At 41.4% G+C, this 19,733-nt stretch overlaps 1 protein-coding gene and 1 long non-coding RNA gene across 5 annotated transcripts in view; one reads left to right on the top strand and one right to left on the bottom strand.

The window, feature by feature from the left end:
• Nucleotides 1-15,228, top strand: part of cdkl5 (cyclin-dependent kinase-like 5) — a 135,726-nt gene extending 120,498 nt beyond the window's left edge. For 2 of the 4 annotated variants that reach the window (XM_034194650.1, XM_034194658.1), the window contains 3 exons: nt 2,216-2,377; nt 7,452-7,688; nt 14,768-15,228. In XM_034194650.1, the coding sequence (XP_034050541.1) occupies nt 2,216-2,377; nt 7,452-7,688; nt 14,768-15,178 (810 nt within the window). In that variant the 3' untranslated portion in view covers nt 15,179-15,228. The remainder of the gene's footprint in view (nt 1-2,215; nt 2,378-7,451; nt 7,689-14,767) is intronic. The other 2 variants (XM_034194665.1, XM_034194671.1) reach the window with 2 other exon arrangements.
• Nucleotides 2,427-11,734, bottom strand: LOC117531613. Its single transcript, XR_004566661.1, has 3 exons — nt 11,722-11,734; nt 11,165-11,169; nt 2,427-2,560 (listed from the first exon to the last, which is right to left on the bottom strand). It is a non-coding gene; the product is annotated as an uncharacterized LOC117531613 (long non-coding RNA).
• Nucleotides 15,229-19,733: the final 4,505 nt, after the last annotated feature.

Below are 19,733 nucleotides of genomic sequence, written 5' to 3' on the forward strand. Positions count from 1 at the left end.
ATCGTCTTGAATTGATCAACTTTAAGGTTGTTCGCAAGATTTGATCACCGGATTTTAACTCTGATGCAGGTTTGACGACCCGCATCAGTATTCAGCTTCTGGACAAGAAGTATTTTAGGTTATTATTACCTCCGTCAAGAAGGTTATGTTTTCGGTCGCGTTTGTTTGTTTGTCTGTCTGTTTGTCAGCAGGATAACTCAAAAGATTTTGAACAGATTTTGATGAAATGTTGTGGAGTGGTTGGAAATGACAAGAAGAACAAGTGATTAAATTTTAGTGGTGAAGTTTTTAAAGGATTCTTCACCATTGCGGGATAGGGGGAATTTTGACATTCTAGTTTCTAACTCCACAAAAACAAGGCAGAAAGGCTTGAAGAAAATTAGGGTGTAACATAGTCAAATGTTCTATCAACAACAAAGTTTGGTGATGATCGGATCCGGATTCCGGATCTGGTGATCCAGAATATGCAAAAATATAGGGAAAATAGAAAACGTGTCAGTGTGAGGTGACAAATGAAGCTAGAGATGCACAACTAACACCAAATTGTAGCTGAATCTGTACTGATTCAGTAAGGTGTCATCAGATTTGATGTAGCTTCAAATATTATAAGATTAGGCTTAAAACTTTCCTTTTTGCTAAAGCTTATAGTTAGGGCTGGATCAGGTGACCCTGAACCATCCCTTAGTTATGCTGCTATAGACTTAGACTGCTGGGGGGTTCCCATGATGCACTGAGTGTTTCTTTCTCTTTTTGCTCTGTATGCACCACTCTGCATTTAATCATTAGTGATTGATCTCTGCTCCCCTCCACAGCATGTCTTTTTCCTGGTTCTCTCCCTCAGCCCCAACCAGTCCCAGCAGAAGACTGCCCCTCCCTGAGCCTGGTTCTGCTGGAGGTTTCTTCCTGTTAAAAGGGAGTTTTTCCTTCCCACTGTCGCCAAGTGCTTGCTCACAGGGGGTTGTTTTGACCGTTGGGGTTTTTACGTAATTATTGTATGGCCTTGCCTTACAATATAAAGCACCTTGGGGCAACTGTTTGTTGTGATTTGGCGCTATATAAATAAAACTGATTGATTGATTGATTGATTATGGAGCTAGATCCAGAAGAAAACCGCCATTACCGAAAAATCGTTTTTATACAATAACCTTTGAACTAATAAAGACATAAAAGTGATTCCAAGTTCTAGTGGTATGTTTTCATGGTCAAGGATGTCAAATATGAAGGAAAGAAAAGTGTATGTATCATAGTTTTGGTTGTAACACTGAATTGTTGAATAGATCACTGTGCCAAGGAGGGAATCTCTTTAGGGTCAGTGACCCTATGGCCTTGTTTAGAGAAGTGTTTCATAAATGTTAAAAAATTCATATATTTGCAGTTTAGTTGAATAATAAATTGAATTTTGTCTCTTATTTGTTTTTGTCTATAAGCACATGCAATATCAGTATCAGTGCTCAGATGACAGTAGGTTCTGGGAAAGGTGCAAGTTGCAATAAACTGTGATGCCAAGCGCTAAGGATACATGCTATCCAGTCACAACAGATGAAACTTTTTTTTTTTTACTACTGAGCAAACATCATTATTAGACTTTTTTAGGTTCAGTGATTCCATGGCGTGTAGATGTTATGGCGTCAGTGACCCCACGGCCTTGGCGGAGGTTTGCACTCTCTGAGTGCTTCTAGTTATTATTGTTATCATTTAGTTTAATGAAATCTGTTCTAACGATCCTTTGTTGTGGATCTCTGCACTGGGGTCCTTGACAAAATCCTTTACACTCCCTAATGTGCAGTCTGTAAAAAAAATGATTGAAATGGTGCATTCAGACTCTACAGAAATCACTGAGAAACTCTGTTAACAATTACATTTCCCCACCTCATCCTGTCTGAATAGGACTTTAAAAGCTTCCCTTTGGTTTGTGTGTTCTGTTCTGTGAAATATCAGACAGAGCAGATCTGTAAGTTTTTTCCCTCAAAAATTAGAAGTTCTTTCTTTCTTTCTTTCTTTAACACAAAGTTAAAAACTGTCAAATCAAGTTATGCTGTTATCTTCCTAGACAATGTAACCACTGTGTGTTCAGCCTGTACTAACTTTGTCTCACCTTTTTATTCCGGCGTTTACTTGTCTTTCTGTGTATGGCTGAGAATCGGGTGTAGTCGTTTTGTGACAGCACTGACACATTTGTGTTGAGCTTTGTGGCTGTGCATCTTCTGCCCCACAGACAGACGTGGAGGACGGGAGGAACCCCAGCATCAAGAAAAGCCTTTTCCCTCTCTTTAGCTCTAGGAATAGCTTAAAGCACAACTCGGCTGTCAAAGTTCTACCTGTAGTGGCCTCGCCTATGGTACAACACCAGCCTGCTGCCCCCTACACCACCTCACCAGTAATCTAACCTCATCAATACATGCATGTTAATTCTCGGACTGTGTCACAGGCTGACCTGGTTTGAAATCCTCTCAAACGCTGGTTGATTTTTCCAGTGAACTTTCCAGACGAGATGGGGAGAATAAATTACGAACCTGACAGGATTTCAAAAGCATTTAGAGTCTGATTTGCTGCACGGTGTCTCTATGTCTCTATGTTTTTCTGTATTAAATGTGACCTAAAGTCACATTGCTTTGAAGGCTACCATGTGCACGCTAAGGCTTCTGCTGCTGCACGTGGAGACTCATCCTTTTCATATAAAACAATCATCATGTAAAGGTCATGATCATTCAGGAACATTTTGCACCGCAACAACATAAACCAGACACTTATGATGAATCATGCTGTCAACCAGTTCTATGTGTTTGTAAACAACTTCCGCAGACTTTCATTCTTTCTGTGCATCGATGCCACGAAGTGCCATCACCAGCTTGTGTTTTGTCTGGTGCTGCTAGCTGGCTGCATGAAACATAGAGTTATATATAAGGTATGTATAAAGGTAGACGGGAAACTCAGGCAAAATGATACATGAACTTTGCTGCCATCTTGGGAGGGGCATACCTCAGCAAGATGGCTGCACATTGTATGCTAACAAGTTCTACAAATGGATGTAAATAGTTCAGACTATAAAATAACATACAACCAATGAAGCAGGTGTTTTTTAAGCTCATAAATTTAATCATTTTAGGTTTTACTAATCTTTTAGTGTATTGCTGTAGGCCCTCAAATACTTACAGTGAACTGGCCACTTGTCAAAAATATTGATCCTTATCACGATATTGCAGAAACCTGCACTAATCTGCTAAATGTTTTGGGTGTGAGGACATTAAAAGGGATATGTTTGCTGCTGGTGAAGATTTACACTCAAGTGATTTCTTGTTTTGTTTTACTTAGATTTGCATATGCATATTGACTAATAAATATTTGAACATGAATCAGAGTGTAACACCCATGTATGACACACATTCATGTAAATTCATGCATAACACTAAGTTCAATAATATATGGTTGTCTGTCTGACTTTGAATTAGTTCTGTCAAAATAGAACCACTTTATCCTTGACTGATACACAACCCTTCCACCAAGTTTCATTCAAATTGGCTCAAAACTGTTTAAATTAAGCCATTATGACCTTCAGGTTTACTTTTCAAGGTCACCAAAGGTCACAAGATCATGTGACGATTAGAAAGATGATGCATGACTTCATCTTGGTGTTTAATAGTCACTATAGAGTGAGGCAAATAAGTATTTGATCCGCTGTCAATTTTGCAGGTTTTCCCACCTACAAAGAATGGAGAGGTCTGTAATTTTTATCATAGGTACACGTCAACTGTGAGAGGCAGAATCTTAAAAGAAAAAAATCAGAAAATCACATTGAATGATTTTTAAATAATTAATTTGCATTTTATTGCATGAAATAAGTATTTGATCACCTACTAACCAGCAAGAATTCTGGCTCTCACCGACCTGTTAGTTTTTCTTTAAGAAGCCCTCCTGTTCTGCACTCTTTACCTGTATTAACTGCACCTGTTTGAACTTGTTACCTGTATAAAAGGCATCTGTCCAAACACCTAATCTATCACACTCCAACTTATCCACCATGGTCAAGACCAAAGAGCTATCAAAGGACACTAGGGACAAAATTGTAGACCTGCACAAGAGGGGTGGCTACAAGACAATAGGTAAGCATCTTGGTGAGAAGACAACAACTGTTGGTGTAATTATTATAAAATGAAAGAAACACAAGATGACTGTCAGTCTCCCTTCGTCTGGGATTCCATGCAAGATCTTGCCTTGTGGGGTAAGGATGATTCTGAGAAAGCCCAGAATTACACGGGAGGACCTGGTCAATGACCTGAAGAGAGCTGGGACCACAGTCACAAAGATTACATTAATAACACACTACGGCGTCATGGTTTAAAATCCTGCAGGGCAGCAAGGTCCCCCTGCTCAAGCCAGCACATGTCCAGACCCGTTTAAAGTTCACCAGTGACCATCTGGATGATCCAGAGGAGGCATGGGAGAAGGTCATATGGTCAGATGAGACCAAACTCTACTCGCTGTGTTTAGAGAATGAGAACAGCCCCAAGAACACTGTCCCGACTGTGAAGCATGGAGATGGAAACATCATTTTTGGGGGTGCTTTTCTGCAAAGCAGACAGGACGACTTTACTCTATTAAAGGGAGCATGGATGGGGTCATGTATTGTGAGATTTTGGAAAACAACCTCATTCCCTCAGTAAGAGTAATGTAGATGGGTCATGGCTGGATCTTCCAGCATCACAATGACCCCAAACACACAGCCAGGCCAACTAAGGAGTGGTTCTGTAAGAAGCATTTTAAGGCCCTGGAGTGGCCTAGCCAGTCTCCAGACCTGAACTCAATAGAAAATCTTTGGAGGGAGCTGAAACTCGAAACCTGAAGGATCTTTCTATTGTGTCAAATAGTACTTATTTCTTGCAATAAAATGCAAATTAATTATTTAAAAATCATACAATGTTATTTTCTTATTTTTTTTAGATTCTGCCTCTCACAGTTGAAGTGTACCTAACGATAAAAATGACAGCTCTCTCCATTCTTTGTAGATGGCAAAACTTCCAAAATCAACAATGGATCAAATATTTTTTTGTCTCACTGGATGTGTCTTTAACCAGTTCCTTGAAGCAGCAATTCTAAATGAGTTTGACCTCTCCAGATCATCCATGGTAATAGGTCATGTGACAAATAGGAAGGTAATGTATATCTTAACATTAATATTTAATAGTAGCTGTAAGTGTATCTTTAACCAGTTCCTCTTAATAGCCATTCTAAATATCATTATAGACTGTCATATTTTATCCAGATGTTTGACCCTTTTTTTTCAAACTAAGATCGTTATGTTCTTGGCTGATCCTCAAATCAGATCAAAGGTCTTTCACTGCAAGTCTGTCAGTTTGTAACTTGGTTGTGTGAGTGATGCACACCCGCTGTAGCTGGAGGTTTAGGGAATTGTATACAGTGGGGAAAATAAGTATTGTGACCCCCTGTCAGTTTTGCAGGTTTTCCCACTTACAAAGAATGGAGAGGTCTGTTTTTTTTATCTTAGGTACACTTCAACTGTGAGAGACAGAATCTAAAAAAAAATCCAGAAAATCACATTGTATGATTCTTAAATAATTAATTTGCACTTTGTTGCATAAAATAAGTATTTGATCCCCTAGAAAAACAGAGCTTAACAATTGGTACAGAAACATTTGTCTGCCATTACAGAGGTCAGACATTTCCTGTAGTTCTTGAAGTTTTCACACACTGCAGCAGGGATTTTGGTCCACTCCTCCATACAGATCTTCTCCAAATGTTTCAGGTTTGGAGTTTCGGCTCCCTCCAAAGATTTTCTATTGAGTTCAGGTCTGGAGACTGGCCAGGCCACTCCAGGACCTTAAAATGCTTCTTACAGAGCCCCTCCTTAGTTGCCCTGGCTGTGTGTTTGGGGTCATTGTCATGCTGGAAGACCCAGCCATGACCCATCTTCAATGCTCTTACTGAGGGAAGGAGGTTATTTGCCAAAATCTCGCAATACATGACCCCATCCATCCTCCCTTCATTACGGTGCAGTCGTCCTGTCCCCTTTGCAGAAGAGCACCGCCAGAGTATGATGTTTCCAATCCCATGCTTCATGGTTGGAATGGTTTTCTTGGGGTTGTTCTCATCCTCTAAACATAGTAAGTGGAGTTGACTCAAAAAAGCTCTATTCTGGTCTCATCTGACCACATGACCTTCAGCCATGCCTCCTCTGGATCATCCAGATGGTCACTGGTGAACTTCAAATGGGCCTGGACGTGTGCTGGCTTGAGCAGGGGGACCTTGCTGCCCTGCAGGATTTTAAACCATGACAGCATCATGTGTTACTAATGTAATCTTTGTGACTGTGGTCCCAGCTCTCTTCAGGTCATTGACCAGGTCCTCCTGTGTAGTTCTGAGCTTTCTCAGAATCATCCTTACCCCACAAAGTGAGATCTTGCATGGAATCCCAGACCGAGGGAGATTAACAGTCATCTTGTGTTTCTTCCACTTTTTAATAAATAATCATAACAGTTGTTGTCTTCTACCAATCTGCTTGCCTGTTGTCCTGTAGTCCATCCCAGCCTTGTGCAGGTCTACAGTTTTGTCCCTGATGTCCTTAGACAGCTCTTTGTTTTGGCTATGGTGGACAAGTTGGAGCGTGATTGACTGAGTGTGTGAACAGGTGTCTTTTATACAGGTAACAAGATAAAACAGGTGCAATTAATACAGGTAAAGAGTGCAGAATAAGAGGGCTTCTTAAAGAAAAATTAACAGGTCTGTGACAGCCAGAATTCTTGCTGGTTGGTAGGTGTTCAAATACTTATTTTATGCAACAAAATACAAATTAATTATTTAAAAATCATACAATGATTTTTTTATTTTTTTTTAGATTCTGTCTCTCACAGTTGAAGTGTACCTACGATAAAAATTCCAGACCTCTCCATTCTTTGTCGGTGGGAAAACCTGCAAAACTGACAGGGATTCAAATACTTATTTTCCTCACTGTATTTTGAATGAGACCAGTTTTAATTGATATATTTTTAGCACATTTCAAGAGATTCACAGCTAAATTAATACACAGGTCCTGAAAGATTATATTACATGGTAACCTGATATTTTATAAGCAACAACTGGCTAATTAAAAACCAACCAGCTAAACTTCCAGTTATGCCATATTTCATGAAAATTTGTTGAGACTTTTTTTTAAATCTAACAAATTTCATGAGAGGAATCATTTTCACTATCATGCGCCTTTGTTTGGAGCACATAGGTGTCCCTCAAAATATGGCTGCCACCTTCACATCCATTAGCCAATGCAATGGAAGTGGTGTCTCTACCTACCTACATATATATAACTCTATGGCATAAAGAACTTCTTCAGGACTTGAGCTGTGATTTTATTACGTGATGGAAATGGTTGTATAAATTTATGCTAAACACATTATCTGCAATGGCTACCCATCTCCTATTTTTTTTGTCTGAAATGACAGGTTCCTGGTAATGGACAAGAACACCTGTCACTGCAGAGAGCATCCAAGTCATCTTCTCACCATGGCAGCCGTCGGAAAACCCGCGAGAGATCCCGAGACAGAGACAGAGAGCGGGAGCAGAGCCGGGACAGAGACAGAGAAAGGGAACGAGAGAGAGAAAGAGAGAGGGAAAGAGGGAGGGAGAGAGAGAGAGTTAGTGACTGGCCCCCAGATAAACCAGTGGACTCACATTCCCAGGTATGTATGACTAATGCTTTGTGTTTGTACACAGATTGTCTCCGACCGTCTGTTAGTGATGATGCAATATGTCTCCCAGACCTTGGGGCCCACAGGGGCCACTGTTCCTGATGCCCTTCTGCTCATGTTTGTTTTGAACAGCTGTCAGTTTGCTAACAGCTAGTCTCACGTCCAGTGGTGCTCACAGGGGTTACCTTTCAGCTAAAGGAAGCTTAGGACTGATAGTGACTGATAGTGTATACTTACAGATGGTTGGAGTTTCAAGCTGGTCTGCTCTGTGTGAGCCTGATCCCATCAGATCTCAGAAGCTAAGCAGTGCGGCATCTGGTTAGTACCTGGATGGGAGACCTCTTTGGAACACCGGCGGCTGTGTGTGTTTCTCCAGGTAAAACTGGCGCTGTGTCAGGAAGGGCATCCGGCGTAAAACTTGTGCCAAATACCAATGCTGATCTGGCTGCATCCACTGTGGCGACCCCGACCCAAAAACGGGAGCAGCCGAAATGACAACACACACACACACACACAGTTTCATGTTAAACAACCTCAATTCTGTTTGTACAAGTAAAAACTTGAGGGATGCAATGGCTTGTTTTAGACATGTTTATTTGTAATGGGAGCCCATATTTACTCTGCGTGACACCATGCACACAGATTTCATTTCACTGTTGCAGGACAATAAGCAAACATTACTTGAGAGCAACTTTTGAGTTGGACACACAAAAAATGTCATCAAACTTTTCTTAAATGTATAGAATGCCTTGGTTTGTATGTGTGTGTGTATATACATATACATATATATACATATACATATATATATATATATATACACATATACACATATATACACACACACACACACAACCCCTGGCAAAAATTATGGAATCACCGGCCTCAGAGGATGTTCATTCAGTTGTTTAATTTTGTAGAAAAAAAGCAGATCACAGACATGACACAAAACTAAAGTCATTTCAAATGGCAACTTTCTGGCTTTAAGAAACACTATAAGAAATCAAGAAAAAAAAATTGTGGCAGTCAGTAACGGTTACTTTTTTAGACCAAGCAGAGGAAAAAAAATATGGAATCACTCAATTCTGAGGAATAAATTATGGAATCACCCTGTAAATTTTCATCCCCAAAACTAACACCTGCATCAAATCAGATCTGCTCATTAGTCTGCATCTAAAAAGGAGTGATCACACCTTGGAGACCTGTTGCACCAAGTGGACTGACATGAATCATGGCTCCAACACGAGAGATGTCAATTGAAACAAAGGAGAGGATTATCAAACTCTTAAAAGAGGGTAAATCATCACGCAATGTTGCAAAAGATGTTGGTTGTTCACAGTCAGCTGTGTCTAAACTCTGGACCAAATACAAACAACATGGGAAGGTTGTTAAAGGCAAACATACTGGTAGACCAAGGAAGACATCAAAGCGTCAAGACAGGAAACTTAAAGCAATATGTCTCAAAAATCGAAAAATGCACAACAAAACAAATGAGGAACGAATGGGAGGAAACTGGAGTCAACGTCTGTCACCGAACTGTAAGAAACCGCCTAAAGGAAATGGGATTTACATACAGAAAAGCTAAACGAAAGCCATCATTAACACCTAAACAGAAAAAAACAAGGTTACAATGGGCTAAGGAAAAGCAATCGTGGACTGTGGATGACTGGATGAAAGTCATATTCAGTGATGAATCTCGAATCTGCATTGGGCAAGGTGATGATGCTGGAACTTTTGTTTGGTGCCTTTCCAATGGGATTTATAAAGATGACTGCCTGAAGAGAACATGTAAATTTCCACAGTCATTGATGATATGGGGCTGCATGTCAGGTAAAGACACTGGGGAGATGGCTGTCATTACATCATCAATAAATGCACATGATTCCATAATTTTTTCCTCAGAATTGAGTGATTCCATATTCCAGGGGTTGTATATATATACTAGTGCTGGACAAGTTAACGCATTATTATCGCTTTAACACATTAACTAATTAATGGCAACAATTTTTTAATCACAGACAGTTTTTTTTTTTTATCAGTGGAGTACTTCGAGTCTTAAATATCACCTAAATGCAGCACACACAGCTGATACCAGCAAATCATTCAATGAAACACACTGCAGCGTGAGGTTTCAGCAAACTACGTTAGATAAACAAAGGCAAGAGAAGCTCACAAACGGAGGGTTCTCACCAGCATTATAACAGCGCAATGGTCCGTTACGCTGTTATAATAAAAAATTACACTGCAGTTGGGCCGTTACGTTGTTTTTGAGGGTGTGTAATGGGAAAATAATCATTTCTCTAACTTGATTGTGGACCTCCTGGTTCTGAGTCTCTAAGCAGGACTCTTTCTGTGAAAATCATCCACCGCTTCACACGGACAGTTTTTATTCGTTCATCATTAACATGTCTTTTTTGTGGGCCAGCCAACGACATGGATCTCTGAACATTAATATCGCCCGCTTCTCTGGCTCCTAAACTAAAGTTAGTGTCACTCATGAAAATAATAATAATAATGATAATATCATCCGCTCCATGTCTGTGTGTGTTGTGGAATTTGCTGCAGCTCTCTGCTGAGTGGAAAGACGGATCATTCCACAATCAATAACTTAAAAGCGAATTGGCTTTTTAAATCAAATGACACCTCTTTCCAAACGTTGTAAAACAGACAGCATACTACAACCAACCAAAGCTGTTTTCCCCCAAAATGAGACGTTCTTTGTTCTGTCAGGGAGAAATTATCCCAGTGTCACAGTCTTTGCACAGCTGTGCTGCAGCGCTCAAGGCGCAAGTGTTGTAGGGGAGATCGATGCCAAAGTAACATTTTACATTTATATCCCTCTGAAACACTATTGCCTGCATTTTGGAGGGTCAAATTTTGTTAAGTAAAGCCATAGTTTTTGTTTTTGTTTTTTTATCTGTGTTACACCCTTACTTTAAAGCCAAAAGAACTGAGGCATCAGGCCAAAACCTGGAAGAGTGTATGAATGTGTGTCACTGGACAGGGGCTAATTTATACACAGCAGTTTACTATAGAAAATCCTTACAAATTATAATTTTTTTACTTCAAGATTCATTTCTAATTACCCTCCATTTTGAAGTTTAAAAAACACCAAAGAAGGCCCTTTATAAACCCATAAAGCAAAAGCTTCAGCAGGGTCGAAGTCTAAGCACTCCCCGAACCCCAGGCTTCTTAAGGTGATTTTTCCATCCTATTACACTGAGAAAAAATCCTGCTGAGAACCCAATGCGACAGCAAAATGGATTGCTATAGACAGTCAGTCAGTCTGAGAGACATTCTGAGAATCGCAACAAATGACGGCACATATGAGATTCTCTCACAACGCACCATAAAGGAGAGGACTGCAAAAGCCACAACTTTACAATGTTTGGAAAGGAATTATTTTCTTGAGGGTGCTGTGGGGGTGCTATGACAAATCCAGGGGAGCTCCAGCACCCCCATGGCGCCACCCATGCTTTCATTCATGTGGCAGAACATTTCAAATAAAATTGTGCTATACGAGGTCTATTGGAAAAGTATCCGACCTTATTTTTTTAAAAAACCATATGGATTTGAATCACGTGTGATTGCGTCAGACAAGCTTGAACCCTTGTGCGCATGCGTGAGTTTTTTCATGCCTGTCGGTTGCGTCATTCGCCTGTGAGCAGGCTTTGAGTGAGGTGTGGTCCACCCCTCTCTGCGGATTTTTATTGCGAATAAATGTCTGAACGATTTGGAGCTTTGCTGCATCAATTTTTTTCCAGAAACTGTGAGAGACCTCCAGGTGGACACCGTTCGAAAAATTAATATGGCTTTCAGGGACAATTTTATGGGGATTAAACAGATTACGGAGTGTTACTGCCGCTTTAAGGACGGCCCACAACTCCTGAGAGCGCGGCGCGCTCCCAGCCCCCATCGACAGGCTGACACCCCGCTGAAACAACCAGATCATTTCCAACATGAAGGCTTTGTTGATCCGGGACTCGTCTGACTTTCACAAAAAGGCAGAAGATGTGGACATCAGCACTTTTTCCGGCACTTTCCACCGTTACAGGAGTTTTTTCATGGAAAGAAAAGCGGAGGGACGCGCCACGGCTCCGTTCATCACAGGACAGCTTTCAGGTGGATTTCAGACGGATTCCGGTTGCTTTCCAGTCGTGTAAATATCCGATTGTGATTGTGCATGAGCTGGACATGCCAGAACATGTCCTGTGAGGCTTCACATATATACATACATACATATATACATACATACATACATATATACACACACACACAGTGTGTCTGGAAAATATTCGCAGCGCTTCACTTTTTCCACATTTTGTTATGTTACAGCCTTATTCCAAAATGGATGAAATTCTTTTTTTCCTCTAAATTCTACACACAATACCCCATAAAATTTATTAAAATGTTTAAAAACTAAGAAGTCACATGTGCATAAGTACCAGTATTCACAGCCTTTGCCATGAAGCTCAAAATTGAGCTCAGGTGTATGATGTTTCTACAACTTAATTGGAGTCCACCTGGGGTAAATTCAGTTGATTGGACATGATTTGGAAAGACACCCACCTGTCAGTCCCACAGTTGACAGTGCATGTCAGAGCACACACCAAGCATGAACTCAAAGGAACTGTCTGTATACGTCTGAGACAAGATTGTTTCGAGGCAAAATTTGGGGAAGGTACAGAAACATTTCTGCTGCTTTGAAGGTCACAATGAACACAGTGGCCTCCATCATCTGCAAATGAAAGATGTTCAGATCCTCTAGGAGTCTTCCTAGAGCTGGCCACCCATTTAAACTGAGCGATCAGGGGAGAAAGGCCTTAGTCAGGGAGGTGACCAAGAACCCAATGTTCTTCTCTGTCAGAATTCCAGCATTCCTCTGTGGAGAGAGGAGTACTGTCCAGAAGGACAACCATCTCTGCAGCAATCCACCAATCAGGCCTGTATGGTAGAGTGGCCAGATGGATGTCACTCCTTAGTAAAAAGCACATGGCAGCCAGAATGGAGTCTCAGACCATGAGAATTAAAATTCTCGAGGCACTCACCCTTACAGTGAAGCACGGTGGTGGCAGTATCATGCTGTGGGGATGTTTTTCAGTGGCAGGAACTGCGAGACTAGTCAAGATTGAGAGAAAGATTAATGCAGCAATGTATAGAGTCATCCCGGATGAAAACCTGCTCCAGAGCACTCAACCTCAGACTGGGGGGGCGGTTCATCTTTCAGCAGGACATTGACCCTAAGCACACAGCCAAGATATCAAAGGAGTGGCTTCAGGACAACTCTGTGAATGTCCTTGAGTGGCCCAGCCAGAGTCTAGACCTGAATCCGATAGAACGTCTCTGAAGAGATCTGAAAATGGACAACTAGAAAAGTACTGCAGATGTGTTGAGCTAGGAAGGTACTGGGTGTGTCACCTGGACAGTAGAAGGAAGACAAGGAGACTTGGTGGTGGAACAAAGATGTTCAGGAAAGCATAAGGAGAAAGAGGTTGGTGAAAAAGAATTGGGATAGTCGGAGTGATGAAGAAAGTAGACAGGAGTACAAGGAGGTGTGCCATACGGTGAAAAGAGAAGTGGCAAAAGCTAAGGAAAAGACATATTGTGAGCTGTACAAGAAGGTAAATAGTAAGGAAGGAGAAAAGGACTTGTACCGATTGGCCAGACAAAGGAACAGAGCTGGAAAAGATGTGCAGCAGGTTTGGGTGGTAAAAGATGCAGATGGTGATGTGCAAGGAGAGTGTCTTGAGAAGGTGGTTGGGAATATTTTGAGGAGCTGGTAATGGTCTAGTGGCTAAGGTGTTGGGCTTGAGACCAGAAGCTCCTCAGTTCAAATCCCTGCCTGACTGGAAAATCACTAAGGGCCCTTGGGCAAGGTCCTTAATCCCCTATTGCTCCCAGTGTGTAGTGAGCACCTTGTATGGCAGCACCCTGACATCGAGGTGAATGTGAGGCATTATTGTAAAGCGCTTTGAGCGTCTGATGCCGAAGAAAAGCGCTATATAAATGCAGTCCATTTACCATTTAACACTGAACCAATTGTCAAAAATTCATAACTCTGTCAACAAAGATCACATTTCTTTCATATTTGGTGTCCTTGATCCCGATATATAGAGCTGGTATCCTTGATCTGGATACCAAATCTGATCTGGATTACAGATTTTTTGTCCATTTAAATTTAACATTGAAAACCCGATTTAATGTATATTTTATATTATAATCAAACATGCCCCAGTCATGAACTAAATACAGACTGGGACTCACTATCACCTGACAAAGTTTCATCTGGATCTGATCCGGATTGTGGATTTTGTGGGCATTTGAATTTAATATTGAAAAGCCAATTTGGTGTACATTTTAAATGTAAAATGTACACAAAATCAAAAAGTGCCACAATCTCATTTTTCTGTTATGGATTTACCCACACCACCAAAATTGGACGGAAGTTACAATTTTATGCATGTTTTTCTATCTTCCAGTTAGTTATCTGTTGGAAACCAAGTGCCAAAACGACAATGACAAATTGTGCATAGCAAAGATAACCGATGTTCTGTGAAATTTATCTGAAAAAAGAATTCAGAAACCAAAAAAAACCTGACACCACCACAAAAAACTTTGATTCAAGTGGATGAACTAAATACATACTCCTGACATTTCATATCATTTAGCTTATGAAAAGTCACTTTTAACAGGACTTTGACCTTGAAAATGTTTTCCAAGGTAAAAATTTTTTGGAATTGGAAACTAGTGTTGGTGGAGGTTTGCTCTCTACGAGAGCGGTGCTCTAGTTCTGTTTGTGATTTTATGGTTTGTTGAGTCAGCTCACACAAAGAAAGTTGAATACGCCCTCTGGTGACCCACACTCACGTGTTGAAGTTTTTAATCTGATTCCTTTTGTTTTTTTAAGTGCCAGTCGATAAATGGTGTTAATGTGTTTCAGTGTGTTGCGGAATTAATCCTGAAATGGAGTCACAAGATTTGTGTTGTAATTACTGTGAAATAGATGTAATATATTTATTACATTACAAATCCACTTTTGGGTTTTTTTTTTGTTTGTTTGTTTTTTTGGTCAGAGCCAACCACTGAAGTCACTGCGGAAGCTCCTCCACCTCTCCCCTTCTCCCTCAAACCAAGGACAGCCTCCTCCGCCTCCCCCGACCCAAGACCTCCGCTTCCAGGCTCCTCTCCCCAACCCCCCTCAGGCCGCCTCCAAAGTGGGCTACACCGAGAGCCGAGGCCACGCAGACAGCAGGGGGCATACCGGCGTGAGCAGCTCTGCTCAGGCGAAGAGCCGCAAAGCCAGCTACCCCCTGCCAGGACAGATTGAGTCCAGCTGGCACGTCTCGGCTCTGCAGCGAGCAGAAGGCGGTCAGTACACTCCCGAACAGCTGGGTATCAAACCAGGCCAGAACGGACCCACATTTACACGCGCCTCCAGAGCCAGGATGCCAAACCTCAACGACCTGAAGGAGACAGCGCTCTGAAAGCATCAACCATTATACCGCCTCTGGCGTGGCTCCATCATGGTAGATGCAGACGTCATGTTTCACTGCTTCAGACAAGCGGCTGTGATGAAGGTCAGAACTTCAGAAGAAGCTGCTCCTTCCACAAGAAGGCCTCTCTGCTGCCATCTTGTGCTCAGAGGACTCTATTGCAACACATCACATGCCACTGTCTCCCCCAGTGGTCAATAAAGTCCAGTGTTTTTAATCTAATATTTGATAAGAAAAGAAATTTCTATCAGCATTATTTATTAAATGTTTATTATGAATTCAAGGATTATAAGCTATAAATGACACAGTATGTAGGATATATGGGTATACTATAAGGAAATATAGAATTAATGTGTAATTGCAAGAGCTTTAGTTTCGACAAAGAAATGCATAGATATTTATGTGTTGATAATACAATATGTGGCAAGGAATATTTATTGGTGAATGTCACTTTAGTTCATTTTAATATCGTAATGACAGTTATTTTGTTTTGTCACCTTTTTTTTTTTCATTTCACCAAAAAAGTCCAAAGTTGATCAGTTTTTATTCTGATGATAAATTACATCCAAACATGATATTTAGTACAAGAGACAAAGCCTGACCCCTAATTCCTCAACCACACCCATCACCCTCATTAACACCAGTTTGAGACATTTTGTGAAGACTTTGTCTGTCCACTGTTTTTATTTTTAAAGCAGCACACTTGGCACGCTCGGTGAGATTGTGCGCACATGGTTATCCGTTCTGTCCAAGCTGCTCACTGCCCTGTGGATTTTAGTTTAAATGTCGCCTTAACAGAACGTCATGCTGAGATGTTGATCACAGTGATGTGTAACTAACAACATCTAAGTGCTCAACATAAAAACAGGGAAATCTGAAAAAAGGGCATCGTGTGTAACCATTACCATCTGAATGTCTGTTTGCATTTTCTCTGCACATTTTTTAAAAGCTGCGTGTCCGTGTGCTTGTAAATGTTCAATTGAACTTTTATGTGTTTTATTTTATTGGGTAACATCAATAATCATAATCAGGGAAAAATTTCATTAACTACATTCTTCATATATGCATTTACTTCCTGCCTAATTATTTTTAAGATTGTATAGAACATTTTTGTGTCCTGAAATGTTTTGGTTTCCTTCTCGTCCTCCCTTTTTCCTCTGTTCCTTCCTCCGTTGTGGATTAAAAGCTGAAGCCTCGGTCTCAATTTCATGGATATGGATCCTGGGAGCGTGTCCTTAATGAACCACAATATTCCATCATTGTTCTGTGGTCTTTTTTAAACTTACTGATTTTTAAAAATCATCCCCCCCCAAAAAAAAATTCCCTCACAAATTCCTTGGAATTGTGGGGAACCTATAGTGTTGTACACGCCATGACATGATTGGGAGGTTTTTGAGAAGCACGGTTACGCTAAAGTTATACTGCAGCTATAATAAGTTAGACGTTACGTCATCACACTGCACGCTACACCGACGAGTAACATCATTTCACTACATGCTACACCGACGAGTAACATCATTTCACTACATGCTACACCGTCGAGTAACATCATTTCACTACATGCTACACCGTCGAGTAACATCATTTCACTACATGCTACACTGTCGAGTAACATCATTTCACTACATGCTACACCGTCGAGTAACATCATCTCACTACATGCTACACCGTCGAGTAACATCATCACACTACACGCTACACTGACCAGTTATATCATCACACTGCATGTTCTACCAACGAGTAACATCATTTCACTGCACGCAACACAGAGGGGTTACATCATGCTGCACGCTAAACCGAGTTATGTCATCACACTACACACTATACACTGACGAGTTACATCATCACACTGCACGCTATATACCAACGAGTTACATCATCACACTGCACGTTACACCGAGTTATGTCATCACACTACAGCTATACACCAATGAGTTACATCACACTGCATGCTACCCCGACAGGTTACATCATCACACTCCACACTGCACTGACGAGTTACATCATCACACTACACGCCAAACTGACAAGTTACACCATCCACTGCACGCTACACCGAGTTACATCACACTACATGCAAACCAACAAGTTACACCATCCACTGCATGCGACAGAGTTACGTCATCACACTGCACGCTATACACCGACGAGTTACATCATCACACTGCACGCTATACACCGACGAGTTACATCATCACACTGCACGCTATACACCGACGAGTTACATCATCACACTGCACGCTATACACCGACGAGTTACATCATCACACTGCACGCTATACACCGACGAGTTACATCATCACACTGCACGCTATACACCGACGAGTTACATCATCACACTGCACGCTATACACCGACGAGTTACATCATCACACTGCACGCTATACACCGACGAGTTACATCATCACACTGCACACAACACCGATGAGTTACATCGCACTGCACGCTATCCCAATGAGTTACATCACACTGCAGGCTACACCGATGAGTTACATCACACTACAAGCTACACCAAGTTACATCGTCACACTGCAGGGTACACCAATGAGTTGCATCATCACACTGCACACAACACTGATGAGTTACATCGCACTGCACGCTATCCCAATGAGTTACATCACACTGCAGGCTACACCGATGAGTTAAAATCACACTACACGCTACACCAAGTTACATCGTCACACTGCAGGGTACACCAATGAGTTGCATCATCACACTGCATGCTACACCGATGAGTTACATCATCACACTACACGAATCCCCGATGAGATACGTCATAACATTGCACGCTATACTGACGGGTTACATCATCACACTGCACGAATCCCCGACAGGACAGAGGATGAGAGCTGTCTGCCAGGACTCTGAGCTTTCTTCCTCATCTTGTCAGTGTAAATGTGGGCCAGAGGCTTCTGGGATTGTACATCATCACACTGCATGCTACCCCGGCGAGTTACACTGCATGCTAAACCCACGAGTTACGTCATCACACTGCACGCAATTCCCACAAGTTACATCATCACACTGCACGCTACACTGCTGAGTTACATCATCCCACTGCATGCTACACCAACGAGTTACATCACACTGCATGCAAGACAGACGAGTTACATCACCACACCTTCCACTAGAACAACATGGTACATCATCACGCTGCACCGACGACTTACATCATCACGCTGCATGCAAGACAGACACTTTACATCATCACACCTTCCACTAGAACAACATGGTACATCATACTGCACGCTACACCGACGAGTTACATCATCACGCTGCACACTACAGCGACGATTTACATCAAGCTGCATGCTACACTGACAAGTTAATCATCACACTTCCCACTAGACAGCCGTGTTTTGTCATCACACCACATCGGCAAACTGCATGCTACACAGACAAGTTACATCATCTCACTGCAGGCAAGACTGTCTTGTTACATCATTACACAACATCACGCTAGATCATATTTATGGGGAACCGTGACCTCCACAGGACAGTTTGTCATCTTTACATGGACTGTGACCTTCCACAATGGATCACCATGAAAGTAAAAATGGGGCTTTAAAGTACTGCCTAAAATCTCGTGGGAACAAAAGAAAGCAGGATTTATAAATTGGTGTATGAACAACAATTACAGAAGGCTTGTTGGGTTTTTTTCCTCATCTGTCCAAGAATGAAACAATGACAAGCAAAATGTACTCACTGAATAATGACCACTTCAATTGGAGCCAAAAGTAGAACAGGAACAGCCTTTCTGCAAGAGACTATGATTAAGAGAAGTACCCATTAGCAAGACATCACTGCAATACATTTTTTTTCCTTTTTTTCTGATTTGTCCTTGAACAGAGCCCAGGGCAGGTAAATCACGACTGATTGATAATGATGGTAAATGTCTGCTGTTGTGGGTCTGTGTGTGTTCTTACTGAGACAGTGATGACAAACTGTCTTGCCAGTGACCCGCAGCCTTATTTAATAATGCAAAGCCTCAGATGTTAATCGAGGCTTTAAACCCAAGATGTTACATGAAATGAGACAGGAAGGAGAATTTTTGTTCACATGAATGTGTTTCCTGAAACACCTTTTAGTTGTTTTCATGGATCTGTTTACCGCTTCGTACAGGGTGTAAATAAGAACAGACTCTATCTGATCATTCTACTTTAAAATGATGGATCTCATAATAAAAGCCAACTGTACATTTTCCAGCTGCTCACATGGTTCATTTGTTGAACAAAAAAAAGCAACGAGATGGAGTATATAAGCTTATGTTGAGGAAGGGAAATGAAGTACACTGCATCTGAGACCTACCTGCAGGACCTCACAGCAAACCTGCTGGGGTCACTCGGACTATGGCAATGTCACAGATGGACATCTACCCACAGCGACAGGACAGTAACAGAGATCGACTGAAATTCTTCCTGCTTCATTTTTCAATCACAGCAGATCTGGATCCATTCCAGCACTTGTTCAGATACCCCAACAGAGTGCTGTGTGTTGAGCAGTTGAGAATATATGAAGAGTTCAGATGCAAAACCCAGTATCTGTT

Source organism: Thalassophryne amazonica, chromosome 2 (assembly GCF_902500255.1).
Source record: "Thalassophryne amazonica chromosome 2, fThaAma1.1, whole genome shotgun sequence".
NCBI lineage: Eukaryota > Metazoa > Chordata > Actinopteri > Batrachoidiformes > Batrachoididae > Thalassophryne > Thalassophryne amazonica.